This window comes from Styela clava, chromosome 13 (assembly GCF_964204865.1).
Source record: "Styela clava chromosome 13, kaStyClav1.hap1.2, whole genome shotgun sequence".
In the NCBI taxonomy this organism is placed as follows: Eukaryota; Metazoa; Chordata; class Ascidiacea; order Stolidobranchia; family Styelidae; genus Styela; species Styela clava.
The window spans coordinates 4,244,257-4,267,382 of NC_135262.1; the positions used below are offsets into that span (position 1 = coordinate 4,244,257).

At 33.0% G+C, this 23,126-nt stretch overlaps 1 protein-coding gene across 2 annotated transcripts in view; it reads left to right on the forward strand.

The window, feature by feature from the left end:
* LOC120332507 (lethal(2) giant larvae protein homolog 1-like) overlaps positions 1–22,921 on the forward strand; it is a 35,210-nt gene extending 12,289 nt beyond the window's left edge. The window contains exons 6-26 of one of the 2 annotated variants that reach the window (XM_039399765.2): positions 873–1,035; positions 1,767–1,890; positions 2,160–2,211; positions 3,882–4,036; positions 4,274–4,420; positions 4,835–4,935; positions 5,388–5,486; positions 6,336–6,461; positions 7,473–7,577; positions 7,850–7,994; positions 8,198–8,325; positions 8,892–9,092; positions 9,362–9,521; positions 9,769–9,885; positions 12,746–12,893; positions 13,677–13,846; positions 14,530–14,646; positions 15,286–15,461; positions 15,708–15,882; positions 17,405–17,504; positions 20,136–22,921. In XM_039399765.2, coding sequence (XP_039255699.2) covers positions 873–1,035; positions 1,767–1,890; positions 2,160–2,211; positions 3,882–4,036; positions 4,274–4,420; positions 4,835–4,935; positions 5,388–5,486; positions 6,336–6,461; positions 7,473–7,577; positions 7,850–7,994; positions 8,198–8,325; positions 8,892–9,092; positions 9,362–9,521; positions 9,769–9,885; positions 12,746–12,893; positions 13,677–13,846; positions 14,530–14,646; positions 15,286–15,461; positions 15,708–15,882; positions 17,405–17,504; positions 20,136–20,175 — 2,749 coding nt within the window. In that variant the 3' untranslated portion in view covers positions 20,176–22,921. The remainder of the gene's footprint in view (positions 1–872; positions 1,036–1,766; positions 1,891–2,159; positions 2,212–3,881; positions 4,037–4,273; positions 4,421–4,834; positions 4,936–5,387; positions 5,487–6,335; positions 6,462–7,472; positions 7,578–7,849; positions 7,995–8,197; positions 8,326–8,891; positions 9,093–9,361; positions 9,522–9,768; positions 9,886–12,745; positions 12,894–13,676; positions 13,847–14,529; positions 14,647–15,285; positions 15,462–15,707; positions 15,883–17,404; positions 17,505–20,135) is intronic. The other variant, XM_039399766.2, reaches the window with a different exon arrangement.
* Positions 22,922–23,126: the final 205 nt, after the last annotated feature.

Consider the following 23,126-nt stretch of genomic DNA (forward strand, 5'->3'; position numbering starts at 1 on the left):
TTATTAACATAGTATAAGGTTTCCATAAAGTCTTAAATTTTTTAAAGTTGCAAAGGGAATTTATCGATATTATTTCGGCCCTCGCAGATGATTTAAATAAAGTAAAAATGTAAACAATTACTTATTAAAAAACAACGAACCTGGTTAATATACATTAAGAACTGATTTCATAACAAACTTGAAATTGTAAAGAGACTTTACTATGGACAGTTGAACACCCTGTACAATATACAAGGGAACTCTAATTGATTTTAATAAACTCAAGTTGTATATTTAGGCCACAAGAATTTATTAAACCTTTATTAATACATTATTCAGTATCAAATGTAGCCGGTAGTTGAATACTGCTTAAGGGCAAATGAAGAGTAATCATAACAGTAGGTGTTAAATAGTGACATTTTCTCCTTTCTAGACAAATTGTGGCTTTCGGTATTTTAATTACGTGTTACAAAATATTATCACAAAATTACCTAATAAAGCAATAAATTTTGTCTGGTTAGTAATTTGAATATGAATATTTATTAAAATTTATTGGCGGACACCGGAATATGGTATGTTTACGAGGTTAGGGTCAGGCCATTGTTACACGTGCAAATACGGGAGTCACATGGCTAGCCCCAAAACTTGTAATAGAACTAAAATAAGAAAAATTGGAATAAAATTATGGCACAACTCAGACCTGGTACACATACTACATTCCGGTGTCCGCCATCTTGGTTCACATACTTCTGGAGTACTGAAATGACTGAGATCTCTTCTACCCATTTTATTAGATCTTCAAATTTTGGGTTAACAGCATCATTAGGCCACCACTTGGCCATTTAAGATTTTGTTATGAACTAGCGTTAAACAATAACTCTTTTATCTTACAGTATTCCTGAAAGCTATAAAACTGGCAAAGCTTTGGGACCTGTTGAAGCAATTGAGGAACATCCACAGAATCCTACCCTGGTATTAATAGGATACAGCAGAGGATTGGTCGTGTTATGGAATGATCAAACTCAAAACGTAGAAAAATATTTCTTAGGAAATCAGGTTGGTTTTTTTCAGATTTTTATACTTTCTTTCAACTCCGACTCCAGCTTCAAGAAAATCAAATTTCAATAACAAAAACTTCATCCAAGCCTTCTTTAAATGAGTGTTTTTGATCACCATCAAATATTGAAATTCTGATTTTGGAGAGTTCACAATTTTGACTGCAATTTCCAGCTCCGAAGAGGTTATTATTAAGATTTCAGCTACACTATCATTAGAGAGTTACCAAACTATTCCAAACTCTGATTTAATCTCCACAGCCTGCCTGTGACACAAGGGAGAGAGATTTATCTAATCTGTAATTTTGCATGACCCATGGTTGGCCATGCCTTAGGGCAATTGAAATTCAGGATTTATATAGTTTTGAGTATCTTCCTTTTAGAAATGATAGAAAAATATTTTTATCATTAGACAATTTTTGTGAACTAAAAATTCCTAACTTTGTCTCAATTACGGTACGCAAAAAACAAAAATTAAAATGTTCGGGAGAATTTTTAAACAGCTACAGCAGTGCTAAGCTATATGCAGTCAGTCAGTCACATGAGAAAGTCGACAAACAGCCCCTGTCAGACTAGTATGCGTTGAGTCAGATAAGAAGATAGCTTCATAAATGAATACGTGCACGTGGCACAGATGTTAGATACACTTGAGCATACTGTATATCCTTGTAATAACAATAATGGTTTATCATTTTCATTATCATAATTCTCTTCTTCAACTTGACTTTTCAGCAACTTGAAGCTGTTTCATGGAATTCAAACGGTCGAGAATTTATGACGGCGCATAATGATGGAAGTCTATTAACATGGCAGATAAATAATAATGATGTCGTACCTTCACCTAACATTCCTTATGGTAAGTCCCAATTTGAACATTCTTTGGCGTTCCAGAAGTGTGTGTATAAATATAGCGGTAAGAAAATTTTGTTCGCCTACTTTACATCAAGTTGTATAAAGGGACTGAAACCTATGGGTAGGGGGTATATTTACTATGCTAACACAGACAGTCCCCGAACTCGTAATTGAACTAAAAAAGGGAAATTCAGAATGAAATCATAGCTTAGACCTAACCTGGTACATACACTACAGGAGTACCCAAAATTATAGTAAATGTTTATATTTCAGGTCCCTTTCCATGCAAAGCCATCACTAAAATAATGTGGAAAACTTCAAAAACGTAAGTAGCTGTGATTTTATTATTTATCTTCATTAAGTAGCTTGTGTTGGTTTAACATAGCTTAGGTTTGTTAGATTACATAATATAAGCACTTGGTTTCGTTGAACTCGGAGAATAATAAAATAAACTTCTGTATTTTTACCAATTCAACATTTAATTTTGATGTTGGAATACTTCAAATAAATAATTATGCTAGGCACATTGTATGAGTGAGTCAGACTTTATCAATCGAAGCGCTAAAATAAAATTTGTGGAAGTCACCTAATCACTCCTTTACTTTGAGCTCTGAATGTAGTTTTTTATTCAATTCCTTATTGTTGAAAATTTTTGAGTTGCCTATTATAATGAAAATATGCCTATATAGGTTAAGATACTTCTTAATTTCAGAATTCCATAGCAAAATATAATTTTCTTTCCTAGTCAATGTTATATAGTACCTCATGGCACTTTTAAGGGATTGGTCTCCTTTATTTTTGAGTTGTGAAGCCAGTCATTCATGTTTCAAACAAACATCAAACATTCTAAACAGTGCTAGTTTCCCTTTGATTTCATTATATTTCAACGCTTCAATAAACTCGCTCACTTATTCACTCGCCCTTTTTTCTGCAGGTTGTGCAGTACCTTGCTCTGGGTAATTTTCTGTACAAAAAAATTTATGTCTTATCAAATGATGCGGTGTTTGAGCACATATATTAAATAACCCAAGTAAAATATCTAACATAAATATCACTGTGCTGTGGTTAATAGATCCTTGTCTTCATATCAGTGTATCACAAGTGCTCTCTTATAAATAGCAGTTGGCACTTAAAACTTTAATAAACTTACTATGGTCATTAACTAGTATAATTATTGTTATAGTGATTTTGGAATTGCAAACAAATTTAGGTTTGGTTCTATTAGTCCCCAAATTTCTTTAATTATCATTTATTTACCGTTATAACAATATTTGGAACCTACACTTTAAAACAGTGGTTTTCAAATGGTGGGGCTCGCCCCTCAAGAGGGGCCTTAGACAATTTTTTGAGGGGGCGTGAAACTAATTGAAAATGAAAATATCGATTAGATTCAATCTTCCCCGCCTTATTTTGGATATTTACATTTCAAAACTTTTTATTCATTTCTTTATTTACGTCTCATCTACGTATTTTGATCATGTTTTTTTAAATAAAACATATTTTCGCTGCATTATCTGTTGTTATTTCTAGCTTATCGTTAGCTAGTTATTTTTGACTATAATTTTCAAATTGAATATTCTGTTTGTTTACATCAAACCTAGTCCACTGTTCAGTATTGAATTTGTGTGTTCACTAGTGCATTGCTAATCTTTATGTTGATAATAAATATTTTGTTTCCTGTTTGTGGTCACTTCCTAGCAACTGCCCAATCATATAAAACCTTCATATCAGCTACTGTTGACATTGGTAGCTTCCATGTATGCCATCTTGTGAAATTTCATTTGTTAATTATAGATTTTAGCGTCAGTTATTCTTATTTTTAAATGGTTCCGGAATAGGAATTGTTTGCTCAGATTTTATATTTTCATTTGAATTTTATACAAAAAAGAGAAAATTTATTATTTCGCAGAAATCTCAATTACTAAGCAATTTGGATATAGTCATTCCTACCATTTTGTATTTACATTTATTTTTATCCCTGAATATATTTTTCAGGCAACCATTTGTAGTATTCAGCGGTGGAATGCCTCGCGCTAATTATGGAGATCGGCATTGCGTTAGCGTCATTTGCGGAAGAGATCATGTGACCTTTGATATCACTTCACGCATCATTGACTTTTTTCTTGTATGTGAAAATTCTTCAAGAGAAGGTTAGTTTGACTGTATAGTTGCACAATCAGTATTTTCTTTGGACACAACACAAAGTGTAGTGTTATATGAGTCGTTCTTCTTGCTGTGAAATAATCACAAAAAAATCACTTTTCTCATCTACTACTGGACCAATTGCTTTGAAATTATTTATATTAATCTTCGAACAATCTCTGGATTCTAATAATCTCAGTCTGCAACTCATTTTCATCGCTCTACAATTTCATCTTTATTTTCAGAAGACGAAAACCCTGAATATCTGATCATTCTTGCTGAAGAAGAATTGATTGCAATTGACCTGACGAAAGAGGGATGGCCAACTATGACTCCACCATACCTTGCCTCATTACATTCTTCGGCTATTACTTGTTCAACTCATATCTCAGGTGAGTTTGCTTGGAAGTTTTTTTCGAGCATTTTTGCACCTTATTAATTACGAGTGAAGTCCTAGATTAAAACCACCACATATGTAAAGAGCCAGGGGCTTGAATCTTCTTGGATCGGCAATTCTTTCATAATTTTTTACATCTTCGGGGAAGTGGGTACGTAGGTTGGAATTGAGATCTTTAGCCAGCAATGCCAAAACTTTTTCACCCCAACCTTAACTACTTGTGACTAACATATTTTTTTTATGAATTCAAGCTTGTGAAAAGATTCTTTTATTATGATTTTCGACTCCAATGTGCTACAGTAGCCACAAAATGTTTATGGAAATTATTCCCCCATTTTTTCATTATTATTTGGATATTGTTTTAGAATTTTTCAAATTTGAATTTAGCTACATGTTTTGACCATTATAGGAATGTCAAGTCAAACTTGGAAAAAGATTGAAGGAGCAGCAAAACGTGCAAACGCTGTTGATGGAAAGAATAAAAAGAAACAACATGTCGCTCTGGATTCGGTATGTGGGTTACTGTGATATTTTATGCAGAATGAAAGAGAATAATTCAGTCTGAATGCAATTGAAAGGGCGCTAATTTTGTTTGCCTATTTTACAAGTTGTGTAAAGGGACTGAAACCTATGGGCAGGGGGTATATTCACTTGGCTAACACAGACAGTCCCCGAACTCGTGATAGAACTAAAATAAGGAAATTCTGAATGGAATTATGGCCTAACCTGAACTTGGTACACATACCATGGGGGTACCATTACAAGTACATATTGCATTGAAAAATTATGAATTTGAAATTTGGTATACTCTGAGGAAATTCGAAAAAGAAAACTGATAGCCTTTTAGCGACTTACTTTTTCAAGTACTGTAAAGTTGGTCCATTACTTGCGGAAACAACAAAAAATTTGCAAAACGATTGATTGCTCCACCCAGTGTCTCATAATCCTTTTATCATTTTCAGTATTGGCCAGTGGACGGTGGATTTAATCTGGAAACAAAAGTAACGGATTTCGTTGATCGAGATATTATATTGACTGGACACGAAGATGGTACAATTAAAGTAAGTTGAATTTTTATTGTGAAAAACAATTTGCTCATAGAAACATGTTAGTTTAATTCAACATTGCAGAAATTTTCTGACACAAATCTCACTGGCTTTTGCAACTTCAACTATTAAAGCAGTGGTTCCTTTTATGGCTTGCGGCCCATTTTGAGAGACTTTTATTAACATTCATGGCCCTCTTTCCATCATTTCAGTGGTATTTATAGTGGTATTTTGATTGGTGGTAGATTCTAAACCCCATTATGTTCAAATAATTCATGCTCAACAAAGTGAAAACATCCTATGATATAACTTTATCAAGCAATGAAACTATGAAGAAGAGGAGTTTTCTTGTAAAGTGAAATATAAAATCAGTTTCCCGCCTAACATTGTGACTACTCTCCAACTGCACTGTGGTCCCCGGTTAAGAACAGCTGTATTAGAGCAGGGTGTGGATGATCGAAATTGTATGATTAACTATTACAAATTTATATTAAAATGATATTGATGAATTTGGAATACCTGTGATATGTAATAAATTGGGTCATGTTAGCAGAAAATATTGATAAAGCAAAAGTTAAATTAGAATATACTTTATACACAGTCAGAAGCAGAATCTAATTTATACCCTGAGCATCAAATATAAATGACTATAACGAAATTTTAAGATTTCACTAAATCAAATATGACCATTTTTGAATTCATTTTGGACTTTTCTGTGACAGTCATCTTGAAACATGTAACTTACTTTTTCTACTCTAATATCGTAATAGTATACTTTTTGAGATTTTCTTACATAAATGTTCTTATTTTCATTTAAGAAGCAGATTGTTTGGATGCTAATTTTGTTTTTCCATCAATTTTTAGTTCTGGGATGCGACATCAGTATCGATGACACCAATAATGAAACTATACACTGCATATTTGTTTGTGACTGACGGTGACAACATTGATCATGATGCATTTGAAGATGAATATCCTCCATTCAGAAAGGTAGAGTTTAGTTCGTTGAATAGTGTGAGCATATATTGTTTTTTTATTTAAGACTTGTCAAATTTTTTTTGTACTAATTGGTATATTCACAAAAGGCAAGTGAGTGAAGCACCAACATTCGGACTATTTTACATGCAGACGAGCGTTTCCTATTCATTCAACATTTACTTACTGCAAGCAAAAAAATCCCATGATAGCCAACTTTTTTTAAAATATTCAAATCTTGGAGTTATGTTAACAATTCAAATTGATTGTATAACATAGTAGTATTGGTACTGAGTTGAAAGTAATTGGCTCAGTGAAACAGCTTTTGGCTTATTAACAACAGTTTTGTGAAGTCATTCATAAGTACACTTCGCCTCAACGATACAATGTGTAACCTTATATTCACACACGAGCCCATCATAATAGTAAATCAATATGTAAATTCTATGACAGTTTGAGTAAAAATAAAAGCAAATCATGATTTGAGACCGAATAACGCGATTTGTCTTTCTAGAACTTTTTCATTACAATCTATTTGGCACACTCAAATTTCTTGGTGAATTTCTCTCTGGTACTTTTAATGAGAATGATATGATGACATATTCTCCCACATAATATTTTGGTCCTATTTTGGTAATGGTGGGTCCCAGTGCTGATTCAAATCTCTCAAATTTGAAGATATTTCGCCTTGAAATAGGATAGCATCGACATGATTTTTCACACGCATAAGTCAAGGCAAAAAAAAGAAGAGATTATTTTAGCTAGCTCTGAGAATAATGGGCGACCCCGATCCCGATTGAGCCCTTACACGACTCAACAGGGAATCGGTACCTCCAGTTTGAAGAGCCTTGTCTGGGAGTCAGTGGTTTGACCCAGCTTTTATATAGTCTTTTTCGAAGTTGTTTTTTGTGAGTGCTTGTGACCTTGCTTTGATCATTTTTTTATGAAATATCAACAAATGTAAAGACAATTTTTTGCTATTAGAAATATTTCATGCCTATTAATATTGACTATTTAACTTCACAGGTTGGAGAATTTGATCCATATTCTGACGATCCAAAACTTGGAATCCGAAAATTAGCAATGTGTGGACAAACTGGTACAATTGTAGCCGGCGGAACAGCTGGACAGGTTGGTTGTTTCTATTACAAAGCCGACTATGATTGATGTTTCAGATAGATTCTCATCTTAGTGGATCCAACCTGGGTATTGCCTTATAAATCAGTGGAAACTTACATGGCCTTGTTTGGGGGGAAAGACATGATAAATGATTATAGAATAATAGAGAAAGTTACTGTTTTTTCCACAGTGTTTTTGCTTGATTTTTTCATATCGACTCTTTTGGTTATGATATGAGTTATTAATTCTGATTAATATTATTAATTATCCAATTATTTTTTCAGGTTTTTGTGTTCGTACTTTCGGACGATGCAATAGAATCAGCACTTGTCACAAAAGAAGTCGACATTTTAAACGAAAGGTCAGGGTTCACATGGAAAGGTCACGAAAAATTGACCCCAAAAGATATTCATCTATCTATGGATCCTGGTAAGAATTGTTTGTTTTGTCAAACTGTTAATTCGGTACTCTTGTAGTATGTGTACCACGATGGCGGACAACGGAACCTAGTATGTGTACCAGGTTAGGCCATAATTTTAGGTACAAATACTACAGAAGTCACTTGGCTAGTCCCCGTACTCGTAATAGAACTAAAATAAGAAAAATCTTATCGAATCGTATCTTATTTTCAGGTTACCAGGTTAACAATGTTGTTCAAGCCAAACCACCTGCCAGTATTACAGCAATAAATGTCCAGGCGCAATGGGGATTGGTTGGATTCGGTACAAGTCATGGATATGTTTTGTTCGATTATCAACAAGTTAGTATAATTTTATTCATTCGTGTGAATATACAAGATGAGATGCTTACATTGTTAAGCTTACAAACAGTAAAAAATATCTTGAAATAATAAAGTAAAAATAATCTTCAATAAAATAGATAAAAAAATGTTACTGTCATTCCCAAGGGTGCAAAAAGGATTCTTAAAAGGAGTGGTTGCAAATTCTGAATTTCCTGTGATAAGTCTTCTGAAACTGTCGCCGTGACTACATGGCACAAGATTAGCGGGAATAAACAGTGACGTAAAGGTGTTTATGGCTTAATATGGAAACAATCAGATTTTTTTTATTTTCCATAATGGAATATGGCACGGGAAACTCACATGGATGAATAATATATCATACACGACCTTTCAACTTCTATTTCATGGGTGTTATCATTATCAAATCACTATTTCATTATTCTAGTTATTCTCTTGCCATTTCCTTCCATTTTTCTGGGACAAGGTTGTATAAAAACTTTCCTATCATTAGCTCTTCAATCCATCTTTATCATTGTTTAAGTAGTAAACCTTCAATTTCAGTTTTTCTCTATTCCTTTCTCTAGAACAAATGTGTTCTCAGTCGATGTACGCTTGAAACTGGCGATAATTCTGCAATGGAAGGACATTTCTCACGAGCTAAATCATTCAAAATGTCTCTCAGACAATCAATACGACGATTACGTGGTAGTTTTAAAGGCCGAGGTGGCTCCAAACGAAGGGCGTCAGGCAGAAGACGAAACTATAGAAGGGGAGATATGTCAAAAGTAAAAAAAATTCATTTGTTAATATGTCCATAAATATGTTTTACAATAATAATAAAAGCTAAAAAATGTAGCAAAACTAAATTGAATATATATAGATATATTTTCTCCCAGATAACACCAAAATTCCTCTCGAGTAGAAATTGAGATCGCTGACTTAGTTTTATACGCAATATCGGCTGTGATTCTGCATCTTTAATATTAAATGCCAGTTGTCTTATGTATGCTAAATTGAATCACAAAGTTTTTCATTCAACATTCTGACATTATAGAAACTTCAAGAAGCTAATGCCGCTCTTGTTGATGAAGAAGAGACACCTAGTGGTACTTGGTCACCTGCAGGACAACGCAAGGTCGAAGCAAGGTCGTCTGATGAAGGAATGACAGGAATGATTCGTTGCATTTATTTTGCTTCCACTTATATAAGAGATAGTAAGTTGTTTAGATTGAAGCCAATATTCCACCCAATATCTCATTGCTATATGAATTATCTACTCTTAGCTAACTTCAATGTTTATTACTTGGAACATCTGTATTTTTTATGTGGCTTCCTCTCAGACCCTGTGCTTATAAGACAAATTTTTTTTATTCAAATGAATTTTCAAATTAAAGCATTTTGAGATTTCAGTTTCATCACCTTCCTACAAAATACATACATTTTGTTATTTCACATTCTCAGCCGTCAGTTTGTCTCCGACATTCTGGGCAGGAACAAACACCGGATCTGTTTATGTTTACGGACTTGATATTCCTGATTACAGTAAAAGACAAGAACTGGAAGTAACTTCTCTGTTAGGTAAGTTGACTGTTCGGTATTGAATAGAAGGTGTCATGCTTAGGGCATGCTTTAAATAACCAAGTACTTTGAACAATGAAAAACTTTTTTTTTTCCATAAAGAACAGCTTATTCTTATTGTATGCTTTTGATTTTTACTGCACAGTAGGAAAATAATCTGAAATGATTATACCTTTTTGGTATTCCCGTAGTATGTGTACCAGGTTAGGATTAGCCCATAATTTTATTCCGATTTTCCATATTTCAGTTCTGTTACGAGTACGGGGACTGTCTGTGTTAACCTTAACCAAGTGAATATACCCCCAGCCCATAGGCTTCACTCTCTTTACACAACTTGATGTAAAGTAGGCGAACAAAATTAGTCAACTTCATATTGGTACACATACTTCTGGGCAGGGATGGCCAATTCGAATAAAGTATTCGAATCTATTCGAATATCTCGTCATTCGAATATCGGAATTAGCGTTCATAAGAATATCGGATATTTGTGTGACGTCACACATTTTCGACGCCGCTTTCAAGACGTGTCCGTTGAATGAAAACATTCTCGATAGAAACTTGCGCGCGATTGTTTTTATCAGCGTGACATGTTATTTAGGTCGTAAGCGCCTTTACAATTGTGTTATTTTCTCTAAAACGCAAATTTTCCACGAATTTGTTCCACGATAACGATGACAATTATTTTATTTTTGTACTCGCACGGAATTGTGAATCCAGTGAATACGTTCATCGGCGGCGAGTTTCTAAAGAAAACGCAATTTTTTTGATTGAAAAGCGGCAATTTAAAATACTGAAAATAAAACCGTAAACAAAATAATTTTATTGAGGCCCGCGACAGTTTAAAATACACAGTGAAAATCGCAAAATTTCGTATGCCTCTGGCACACATTATGTTTGGTCTGCTTTTAAAAACATATCGTCACTAATTGAGGGCAGGATTTGCCTGATTATCCATTACTTTAATTAAATTGCCGTCGAAAATTTTCGTGTTAACATTATACAAGGTTTGAAACGCGACTTTTTCCCGGGTTGTGAGAGTGTATATAATATAATTAATCCAAAGTATGATCAATCATTTTTTATTGTGCTGAAATAAATTTTACTCTTGAGATTTTACGGCAGATTAATGGATTTTTCAAACGGTTTTATCTTAAAAATAATCGGAGTGGCGGCATTTCGATTGAGCGGAGTCAGTGTTACACATCTCAAATTTGCCGAATTCGCAAAATACGGATCGAAACAATATATTATCGGGCAGTTTAACATACGTTTTTATTTTTATGTCCACAAATGCCATGGTATATTAGAGTGGTGTGGATTTTATTTTGTCGACTCAACCGTAGGTTGAATTGAAAACAATTAAATTAATAAAGCAAGACATTTTAAATATGCTCATATCGGTCACGAATTCATCACTTTTGCACAACAGAAAAAAATATATTCGTTGTTATATTATTCGTTGTAAAAGTCGGCTATTTCAACAGTTGGAGTAATCGCGGCGATGAATAAGTATTTTTAATTTACTGCAAAACTTTATATGTATATTTATTGTATGAAATGAAGTTGTACTCTACTGGGTTTTATATCAGTTATTGAGATTTTTCTAAGGCGATAACGAGTTGGCAAGATTGCAAAAATACGTATTAAAATTAAATACATCAGGCAGTTTATCTCGTACTTTTAGACCACAGATCGCCGTCTACCGAATAGTAATGTTTTTATTTTGACGTATGAAGCAGCAACCGCGTTACGTTGGACTCACTTGGACTCATTAATAAAGATATTTTAGAACTCGTAGTTGTCATGGATTGAATATTTCACGTTACAAGATGATCATTATACGCCGAAAAGACGAAACGAACGCGGAATCGCGGTGGCTGTTACAGGCGGCAATAGGAATTTCTGATTTTGAAAATCGTGGCTGCGCGCCTGGCAGTGGTGGTCATCCATCCTCTAACGTCTATCTTATTGCTAATTTCAGACATAACAATATGCTACACATAATAATAATATGGTTCACATAAATTAATATACAAATATACTGGTAGGTACTAGGTAGTAGAATACTCTTAGGCATAATGGATATTCGATCGTTGTTGCTTGCTTCAGTTGCCTGTATTGCCAATGAATTTTATTACTCTCAGAAAATATACACAATTATCTGAATACAAGTAGTATTTTTGTCAATAGACTTGACTATTATCGTAATATCATGGTACTAATGATAGAAAGCGTCAGACATCTCCTTGGCTATCTTTTCATATGGTCATTTGTACTAAGTGTACCATTTTAATAAACTGACTGTGTCACAAATTGCTATTATTTTTTTTTTGATAGCTATTAACTATCAATTATTACTTTGTGTACATATACTGTTGGTTTGTGGCTTTATTCTGATATTTCTGTTGAAGCTTATTTCCTATTTTCCTGGGTTTTAATAAACTAAAACAAAAATGTGTATTTTCGATTTTAGAATGTATTCGGAATTCCAGATTCGGAAACATTATTTTAGAATGTATTCGGAATAGTTTAGTATTCGGAAATGGCCATCCCTGCTTCTGGGGTGCCACTTTTTGATTTGTAAGAGTCAAAATCTTGCAAGTTCAGACTGCTCTTACTTGCTCTTTTTGTTGGATGTCATACTTTCTGTATTGAATTGGAAGTATCTGGTGTAAATGTAATAATCAGTTTTGTATTGAAAACCTTGATATGTAACTTTCATTTAGATTAATATATTCAGCCTTTTTTCATTAATATGAAGGAAAGATTGATCATGTTGAATAATCCTTTTGGTTTCAAACGCTTTCATTCCAATTCTCTTCTGATCATTATATATTTTCTATATCAAATATATTTCCAGGTAAAGAAATTCAACTGATGCATCGAGCACCGGTAATTGACGTAACAGTTGTTGATTCTCACGGATCACCAGTTCATCTGATGTCACACGGTAAAGCATCCAATGGTACAGCGCAAGGTGCCGCAGCTCATCATTTCCTTGTTATAAGGTTTGACTTTGTTATGCTACGTTTGTTTTAAAGAAATTTTAGGATTTGATTCTATTGTCCAAGTTAGAGGAAAGGGTGGCCCAGTAATACAGTCTATAGCATGGGCGGGAAAGGTTTTCGGACCAGGAGCAAAAATATTTGCTCACCTAGTCTGGCGGGCCATGTAAGTGTGACGTAAAAAGTCACATTTTAGGAATATGAAGTGTTACAAGAGCAAAAGTGAAAACAATAAGTCTCCTGCCAAAACTAAATTTCATCGCAATCTCAACAAATTCCTTTAGCTATTTTTTATATTTTTTTTTTTTATAAATTCATCAAAATTTGGTTTTAGTTTGGTTGTGGTGGCATCAGGCAGGCCAGATTAAATTACCCAATGGGCTGGATTTAGCCCATATAGTCCATCTATAGTTATATCAGATATGATCTATTTTCTATAAAGTTCAATAACTCAAATGATGAATGTGGTTTGCTTGGCAAGCAGAAGGAGTTTCATCAGTCCCCTGACTGGATTCAAATATGATTGCTTATTACTTGAAAATTTTGTACATGGAATAGACAATTAAATAAAAGCTGAAATAAAAGAATATGCACTTACTGCAGAACATTTGTCCTGAACTTAAAGTTGAATGAAAATTTTTAAAATATGCAAAAAAATGATATTTTATAGCCTTTGTGACACCATTGACTGATTCTTCCTATTGTATATTTCATATATTTTTTTTGTATTTTTTCTATCATAATTCATCCGCTCAAATGTAATTGACAAATATTTTTAATTTTCAGTTCTGAAGAACAGTTTAAAGTTTTCACATTACCAAAAATATCTGCTCGGAAGAAATTAAAGTTGACTGCTGTCGATGGATCTTTAGTACGGAAAGTCACTCATGCACGATTCGATTCCGACTCAAATCCAGATTACCATGAATATGCTCTTGTATGCCTTACTAATCAAGGTCAGTTATAAGTGTATTTGGTTACGTTTTCATTTATGATGATTAATTTTAACAGAACCATTTACTTTTGCATAATATAGAGCAGTGTTCCTTTCATAATTTGAAATATATCATCTTTTTTATGATAAAGTGTAAAGGTGTCATGGTTTTTATTGGACATGGAGACCTACAAGAGAGTATTAAACAAGTGTAGGAAAAGAGCGGCAAGTGCTAGTGAAACACGATCAGTAATAAATGCTATAAAATGATTGTTTACCAGGGGGTCATATTTGCCAAAATGGACCTTGTTATTGTTGTTGCTGTTAATAAAACGCCAATCAATTTTAATCAATTTCACACTTTCAGTACTAATAGACGTAAGAAGTCGCTAGACGGCTATACTTTCATTTCGGCTTGAGTCCTACTTCACGAAAAATGTTGCTGTTTTATTTTTTGAGGGGGCATATTTTTCATTCAGTTCCGATTGACTACTTCTGTCTTTATTGCCAATCTTTTTAACAAGATGGGTACTGTATTCTGGATATCGTTGCGTGATCTTCTTGTCCATACTTTAACTTAAGACAAATTATTACAACACTTGTCCACAGATATTTGCAACAAACTCTATGTATGATCTTAGACTGTACTGGTATTGATCCGAGACCTCCAAGTTCACATATGTGATGATTGCTCTCTTGTTTCAGGTGAAATCCTAGTAATGAGTGCTGTACCGTCATTCCGACCTCAAGTCCATTATTCATGCATTGGTGCTGATGATCCACACGGTATAAGTTCAGCTATACTGACATCTAGTGGCCAAGGTAAGGCATTTTGTTGTTGATTCATTTTTAATTTTTGCTTTTATTTAGCTATATTTTCACCGTCATATAGGCTGTGAATTATGGAAAATTTATAATCACCTCCGCGTTTAGGTTGGATAAATATTTAGCTTTGATTTTGGCTTCAAACAATTTTTTTAATATTTACAATAGTTTTGATAATTTATTTTTTGGTGCATACTATGAATTATTTTAATTTTTTTTTAATTTCTGTAGAATTTTTACTTTGATTGTCGCCATTATAGGTCTGAAATTTTAGAGTATTGATAGTTTTTCAATACGACTTCAACTCTGACAAGCTTGTCGTCACATATATCCCTATTTCGGTTTGAATCTCTTGATGATCATGTTTAGTTCTGGACTCGTAGTCGCAGGGTAGTTAACATATCGTTTGGCTAATACTGCTTTTTCCATCGCAAAGTCCATGCATCTGCAACAATTGACTAGTTGGCTATTTCTATATTCTAACTTGGGTTGACTACCGAGTAAGAGGCCATTCTTACTCAATATTGTTAAACCGTTGCATCAGCTTCCCTTTTCCAGTATACTCGAATAACTTATAATTTTAATCTAACCTAAATCCAACATCTCCGATAAATTCTACTCACCATTTATTCTCAGGTTTTTATCTCCTCTCGTCATCCGAGTACGAAAGATTTACTCTTTCAAAATGCAACTCTGTTGAATCATATTGTCGCGTTCAACTTGATCCATCAACTCCAATTGCCCCAATCGCTCCATCGAGGCTTGTGACGGCCCAGGTTGAGAGCCCAGAAAACCATGCTGAGAAGGCCAAGGTACGTTAATGATCAAATGGTTGTTTAAATAGTTATTAACTTGTCACAGGAATACCCAAATGTATCGGTGAGTAAAAAAGAATGAATTTATTCAAATTTATTGTCACATCGTCTTTAAACGAATTCAGTGAGAAACACGTTTTTATAACCCTGATCCTTTGACCACCAATCTAAAATCCATTTCTAATTCCACATTCAAAAACTACTTCAAAAGTCTAACAAAGTGTTAATAATTTCTATCACCAGGAAACCTCCATTAGTAAAACTCCTGAAAAGAAAAACAAAACACCGACTAAAGAACCAAAGAGAGAAGGATCTGTAGTGGTTGCTATGAAGTCATCATCACCTAAGCAACCGTTGTTATGTGATGAAAGTGAAGAAGACGAAGGAGATGATACAGATCATGTTGCCAAACATGAGAGTGAGTAATCTGCTTTTTTCGTTTAATAAAAATCTGGTTGAAACTGTTTTTTTATTTGGTTTGAAAATCAAATTTCAAGTCCAGTTGAAACCGGTATTATCTGGTTTGAAAATTAAATTTTAAATCCGATCAAAACCGTTTTTATCTGGTTTGAAATTAAAGTCCGAATCCACTTAAAACCGGTTTTAGCTGCTTTGAAATTTCAAATCCGGTTGAAACTGGTTTTATCTGGTTCAAAATCAAATTTCAAATCTGGTTGAAACCGGTTTTATCTGGTTTGAAAATTAAATTCCAAATCCGGTTGAAACCGGTTTTATCTGGTTTAAAAATTAAATTCCAAATCCAGTTGAAACCGGTTTTATCTGGTTTGAAAATTAAACTCAGCCTATTGTGGGCGATATTTTTCTTAGTGTTTGATTTTTCAATAACAGATTGCTATCAAAGCATGTAACTTATCAAGTTTTTCTTGCAAAAAAGCTTTTGTCACAAAAACAGCACTCTGCTGTGGCATGTCGATTTTGAAATTATTTTGCAAGAAATTGTCAAGAAAACCAGACAGTTTCAGAATTTGTAAGAGTGGATTTTTTATTTTGAAAATTGTTTTCTAGTATTGGTTTTCCAGAAACGGTGTGACTTTAGCTAATTATTAGCTAATTAATCTACTTAACGCTTTTCCTTGAAATGAATGGTGCTGCATGGTGTTGGCCCTAGATAACTAAAATGAACCTATGTCAGATTTTATTCTTTCTAGAGAAGATTAACATGAGTAAAAGAGCCAAAACATTGGTTAAAAATCGATTTCCAATACTCTATAAAGTACTTTCTCTGTTTCATGAAGCACGCTTAGAAATGTATCACACATTGATAAATTCATTCCATTGTGTTTGTGTTTTATCGTCCAGTTGTCTTCCACAATGGTTGTTTCATCATAATATATTTCATTCATAGCTTAATCATGCAAAACTTTGATTGCTTGCCTGTGCTTAGTAGCCATGATAATTCTCTCGCATTTTTCTGAATTACAACTCAATTCCAATTAAATTAAATGAAAATTGGTGATTTTTTGAACACATTAATTAGAGCATTTAGCTTTCATCGACATACTTGAATTGAATGGAAATTAAACTTAATTATGTATGTTGGTCACCACACTCCACAGTATTTTTGTGTGGCATGCTCAATGCAATTTCACAAATAGAGTTTTGATTAAGCTGCGTCACAAGCATAAGTTGACATAGAAATTGCCTATATCTTCAATATATTTTCTAATTGACATTTACGATAAGTATTTAAAAAATTTGATTATCAGACTAATTAATTTTTCTAAACATCCGAACAAAGTGGGTTTTATTATTAAGAAAATAAAAAAAAGCTTATTTTTGCTGTCCAGTCTGCATTCATGATCAAATTTCTTCTACAAGCGAACTAAAATTCCAAACTTTACAAATCGCGCATGCTATGCTTCATTTTTCACTCAATAACAACTAACCAAACTTTCAACTAAAATTTTGGGGTGAATCAGGTGTTTTAGAAGAAGCAGAAAGAACGCTAGCTGAACTTGACATAACCGGCCAAACTGCTGGTTCAGAAGACACGGAAGTCAACGTACAAGAGTTATTGGGGTAAGATGGGTGAAATATGGGAATCGAAAAGGTGCCAGTAATGCCAGTGGTTGGATTTCAAATTGTTGATATTTTGGATTCCCTGCGATATATTTTTTAGTTCTCTAAATTGGTGATTTTCAAACTTCCTTGATCCGTCGCCCTTTTCAAAGACTCGCTTCAGAGAATCGCCTCATGCCTAACTTGAGATACTCAGATCTAATTAATCTTTTGGGCACTCAAAAACTTGAAAGTACTCCACTCAAAATCAAATCATTGGTAACGAGTCTTCACGCTGAATAAAATAAAATTTTTGTGACAAATCAGTTGAATTAATTGATATATTTTCATAAGAAAATTTTCTCTTTTAAATATTAATTATTTTAGGTTTGTTTTAATCCGAACTAAATACTTTATTATTCTATTGAATAATAATTAATGAATAATTTGGGAATCAGATTTTGGTATTGTGTGTTTTGGGAATTTTTTCTCTCGATTTTGGCCTTTTTTTATTGATTCAATTTGAACTGGAATTTTTATGCAAACTAATTTTTTGTCTTTTGTAATCAGTAATAATTTAATGATGATTAATTGGCACTTATTCAAGTTATAGCACCAAGTTTGGCTTTAATATAAATTTAATATAAAATCAAAATAAAAGTCCAAACTTTTCTGATTACTTCAATTGCAAACATAGCGCTATAAAAATTAACTATTTTTTAAATTTGCTTTTATTTTTTAGTACATGCGTAAAACACACAATTCACAAAGAAATGGTTTATAGTATCAAAATCAGGATTCTATAAATTGTTTACTCTATTTTTCACTATGGGAATTGGAGAATCCAAACAGGCAAAATATTCAACCAATGCCTTTTACATAATGAATCCTTTCTATCCTCCTCTGGCATTATTGGCACCTTATTTCTCAGCTATCAATATTATTGGGGAAAAAGAGAAATTGGACTTCTATGTAGCATGTTTAGTGTTCAATGCACTTTCATTAGTCTTATCATAGTAGCAAGCTATGTATATGTCTCTTGTACTAACACTCTGCACTGTGGTATAGTAGTCGTATCCTTTATTACTAAATAATGGGCGTGTTCATATTTGGTTTGAATTCTCAAATTAATGCAAACTAGATTGATGTAAGTGGGCCTGCCAGACTTATAAAATTTAAACCTCAAATTTTTTCACTGAGAATCCCAGATCTGGGATTTGCTACCATGTATTCAAACACAACACGCAATCCCATATTATAACTCTTCATTGTTTCGATAGCCCTTAGGTTAGTCTAGTGGCCTCGACCACTAACTCTACCCGCAAACCCTCTCCTACCTCCTGGGTACGTCCCTTTCCCTGCTAGTTGATTGTCCATAACTTTATATTAGCACTTAGATTAATATATTTTCTATTCATAGCATGCTTTTCCTAATGTTGGCCATGTTTGCTTTACTAAGGCCAAAATGCATGATAGAATTAGTTAGTGTAGAATAACAAACCTTAGAAAGTAGAAACAGGTTTATGCATTGTAAAAAATATGAAAAAAATAGCCTGGTTGGTGCAATAATCTTGTTACAGGTGAAAATAACACGGTGAATTAGACACTGATTCTATATGTTATTAGTATATCCTAGTAACTTACCATTCACTGTAAAGACAGTCAAATGCTTGTCTAAAATTAGAAACTGCTAGTTAGAGTTCCATGTTGGATTTGACAATATTGCTATCGCAGGTTCAGCTTCCATGCCCAGCCAGGGTAGACTCTAAAGCAGTGCTTCCCAACCTTTTTATGGCTTGTGGCCCCCTTTCGGAGGTTTTTAGCATTCATGACCCCTTGTTTATCATTCCATTGTTATTTATAGAGTTATTTTTATTAGTAGATCCCAAATCTCTTTATGTTTAAACAATTCTTGCTCAAAGAAAAAACACCTTGTGATAAAACCTGGTCGAGCAATGAAATTACGAAGAACAAGGAGTTTTATTGTAAAGAGAAAAGTAGAATCAGTTTTGCGCCTGGCATGGTGGCCCCTACTGCTTTATGCCCCCTTGGTGAGCCACGGGCCCTCGCTTGGGAACCATCGCTCTAAAGTATTCTAGTGTTTCTAAAGTTGAAAGTTCTTTGATGCTTTGATTTGATGCTTTCTTGTTCGTATTAAAGTCTTTAATCTTGAGTAGTCAACCACAATTTTCTTCCTAAAAATATTTTGTACACTCACTTTAAACAAACTTGACACAGGTTTGAGGCATTGAGATCTATTGATAGGTTTGGTAAATTAGGAACCCCAAACGCTGTCTATTAAGTTTTTTTCTTGAATTGTTTAATGGAAAGTTTTAGGCGCTTCAGAAGTGTGTGTACCAATATGAAAGAAACTAATTTTGTTCGCCTATTTTACATCAAGTTGTGTGAAGGGACTGAAACCTATGGACAGGGGGTGTATTCACTTGGCTAACACAGACAGTCCTTGAACTCGTAATAGAACTGAAACAAGGAGATTAAAATAATATTATGGCCTGACCTAACCTGGTACACACACTACGGGTGTACCAGTTTTACACTTATTAAAAAGTGGTTTATATATTGTTCAATCTTTATGATTTCCACCATTTGCGGAAATTTAAATAAAATATTTCCGTAAATATTCAATTTCAGGGCGGTAGCGGAAGCAGAAAAAAATCTAGAAAAAAAATAATTACCACGATTTTATCGATGAACAACAAAGATAGTGGAAATGAAAAAATGAAGTTGGCAATCCTGACAGATTTTCTTCCTGCTTACATAAACAATCACCATAGTTGAATGTTTTTAAAATTTCAATAAAATTTTTTGTTTGTTTTTCTTGTTAGAAGAACATTATCGAAATTTATTACGATGAAAAAACACTCTTGTTCATTTTAATAAAAAAATTAATCTTGTTGATTTTAACTATTTTTTTGCTGTTGTCACCCATTTCTGTAAATGTGATGAATATTTTTACAACAATTTTTGTGTATTAGATTGATTTTTAGTAATTGTGACGTTTTTCGTAATTTTTTTGAGAAATACTAATGTTTATTTTAACGAAATATTCAACATTATGGAGTCCTGGAATATTTATTACTTACCTCTTAATTTTTTTCTCAAAATTTTAACTCCCGAATTTATGAATCAAATTTAATTGAAATGCATTTTTCAGCTGAAATGTTTATCGGGCTACATCCACAGCTTTATGATTTTTCATTAGTATTTGTATTCCGTTTTTTTTTTATTCCAAATTTGTTTGCCAATTTAAACAAACTATGTACAATTGCCTTATATTATATCGCACCATACTTTTGATTCTGCGAAAAAGCATGATTTATTAAATTCCTTGTTGCGATTTCCACCACAAATTCAACTCCAAGAAGAAAATAACGCTCCTACATCAATTGTGCATTTTCCCCTGCAAGCTCTTATCGATATATATTCTCGCCTTCTCATTATAATAATCAATTTTTAGATGTTTTTATCGCTGTTTTAGATATTTTATTTTTGTTCAGTTCTATCCCCATGGTGCTATTTGATATTTTTCTGTTGAATGTTTTTATAATTAATTTAAAAAAGATCATCTGACTTTTTCACTCATTTTATTTTAGTGATGCCAGATTTTTATAATTCTACATTTATATCTAAGTGAAATATTTATTTACTGGCAACAAGATTTGTTATTGAACATTTAAACCAGCTATTATTGTTTCAAAAATTAAATTCTTGACCAAAATTGTGCGTTATTGATCTGAACATTGGTAAATAACTATATTTTTTTATTTTAAATGCAAAAAATCTGGCATCATTAGTTAGAGAGAAATCTGATGATCTTTTTTATCGTTCATGGTGATCTCATATCATTTTTTTTCATGTTGAAAATCATAGTTTTTTTCTTTGTTTTTTTTTAATTAAAGGGAATCCTATGTTTTTAATTAAAGTCTATAACAACTAACTAAATGGTACTTAAAATTGTTGAGTTTTGAATTATAATATCACGAGTCATCTATTTTATTTTTAAACAATAAATTCACTGATAAATTGCTCAATTGGTATTAAATATCGTTTCCATTGCGTATGAAGTTTAGTTCTTAAAAATCAAAAAATAAATTCTTTACATGCCTTCAGTTCACATCTAAAATTTTCAAATACCGGTAGATTACTTCCTCCCATTCGCAATGGCGATTTATTCAAATTTCGAATAAAAAATTGATTTTTTCCCAATAATTGATCAATTCAAAGTGGTTTGCATCACAGAATTTAGTGTATTCCCTCTGGCAGTGTTTCCCAGTCTGAAAATCCTCTGGGGTCACTTTGTTTCAAACAAAAAATTCAATCTATTTTGCTTAATTAAAGCCACGCCACTACATGCTGTTTAGTATTAGAGCATTTCCTTGGGCGCAAGATTTCACAAAATTGATTTTTTTAAAAAAATTCGGATCTCTTGAAAACAAAGTTGGAAACAACTCCATGATATGGTAATCGTTATCTATTCCACTCCAAAATAATTTTTCAATATTTTGTCTTCACTAGTTGACCTGGTGATGAATTAAGTTTTAAATTTGGAAATGTCTATAATATTATTACTTATAGTTTGATGAATATAGAAAATGCTTTAGTAAATAATATGCTCAAAAATTATTGAAATTCCCTTTTTTGAATAAACAGGATTTGTTTCATTCGTTTCAATAATGAAATGACAATCCATCTGGGCACATTTAAAACGATTTTTGTTATTATACAGATTGAACAATTACTAACATATTTAGGGTTAAGTATTACTGTAGTGGTACCTGTGTATGTAATTTTGCAATTTCTCAAATCAATAAGAAAATTTTTTCCAATATACCTGGTTGTACGTTCAAATTCTTTAATTTAAATTTGAAAAAACCATTGGAATTTGCATGCTCAAAGTTTAGGTGAACGTTGGTATTAGACTATAGAAATCTCTTAGTATTACTGCTGGTGCTTCTGGTTCTATTTCATTGTGTTTGAACCTATTTACATCACTTTGCACTTGATAACATTGTGTTCATTATCAATACTGTATATTATTTCTTGACTTCAGCCCCAGAAAATTGTTCATTATTCAACAAAGGTATCAAATCAACCAGCGTCGTCTTACCGTACATTTTTCTGGTATTTCCCGCGTAACTGCGCTCTTTTTAAGTGTAGAACCACTTTGGTTTAATCTGCAAGATACTTTAAATTTTATGTCATTTTATTGTGCACAGTCGGTACTTATTCATTTGATTTTTCTCCACAGATCATCTTGTGTTTTTTGCTTCTATTTTTGCAAAGTGCCCCCCGCATTCATAGCACTAATATCAATAATTATTTTTGTAGTCACCATTTTTAATTTTAATAATAGCTAAATGTCGGTGTGTGTTGTATTGCAAGTTATTTGAACGAATTAAAATTTCAATTTGTGCTGACTTTCATTGTTTAACCTGATAGTAATCGAGAATGGTAAGTGTTGAAAAATTTCGGATAGGTTGGCAAAACAATCTGTACGTCTACTTGGTATATTGACTCGGCGGTGGCGTATCGTGCTAAGCGTTAGGAATTTGCTCGTCACAGCATCTCTGAATACCCTGCTTGGGTTTGCAGGTTCGATTCCCATGCGGGGATGTTGATTGC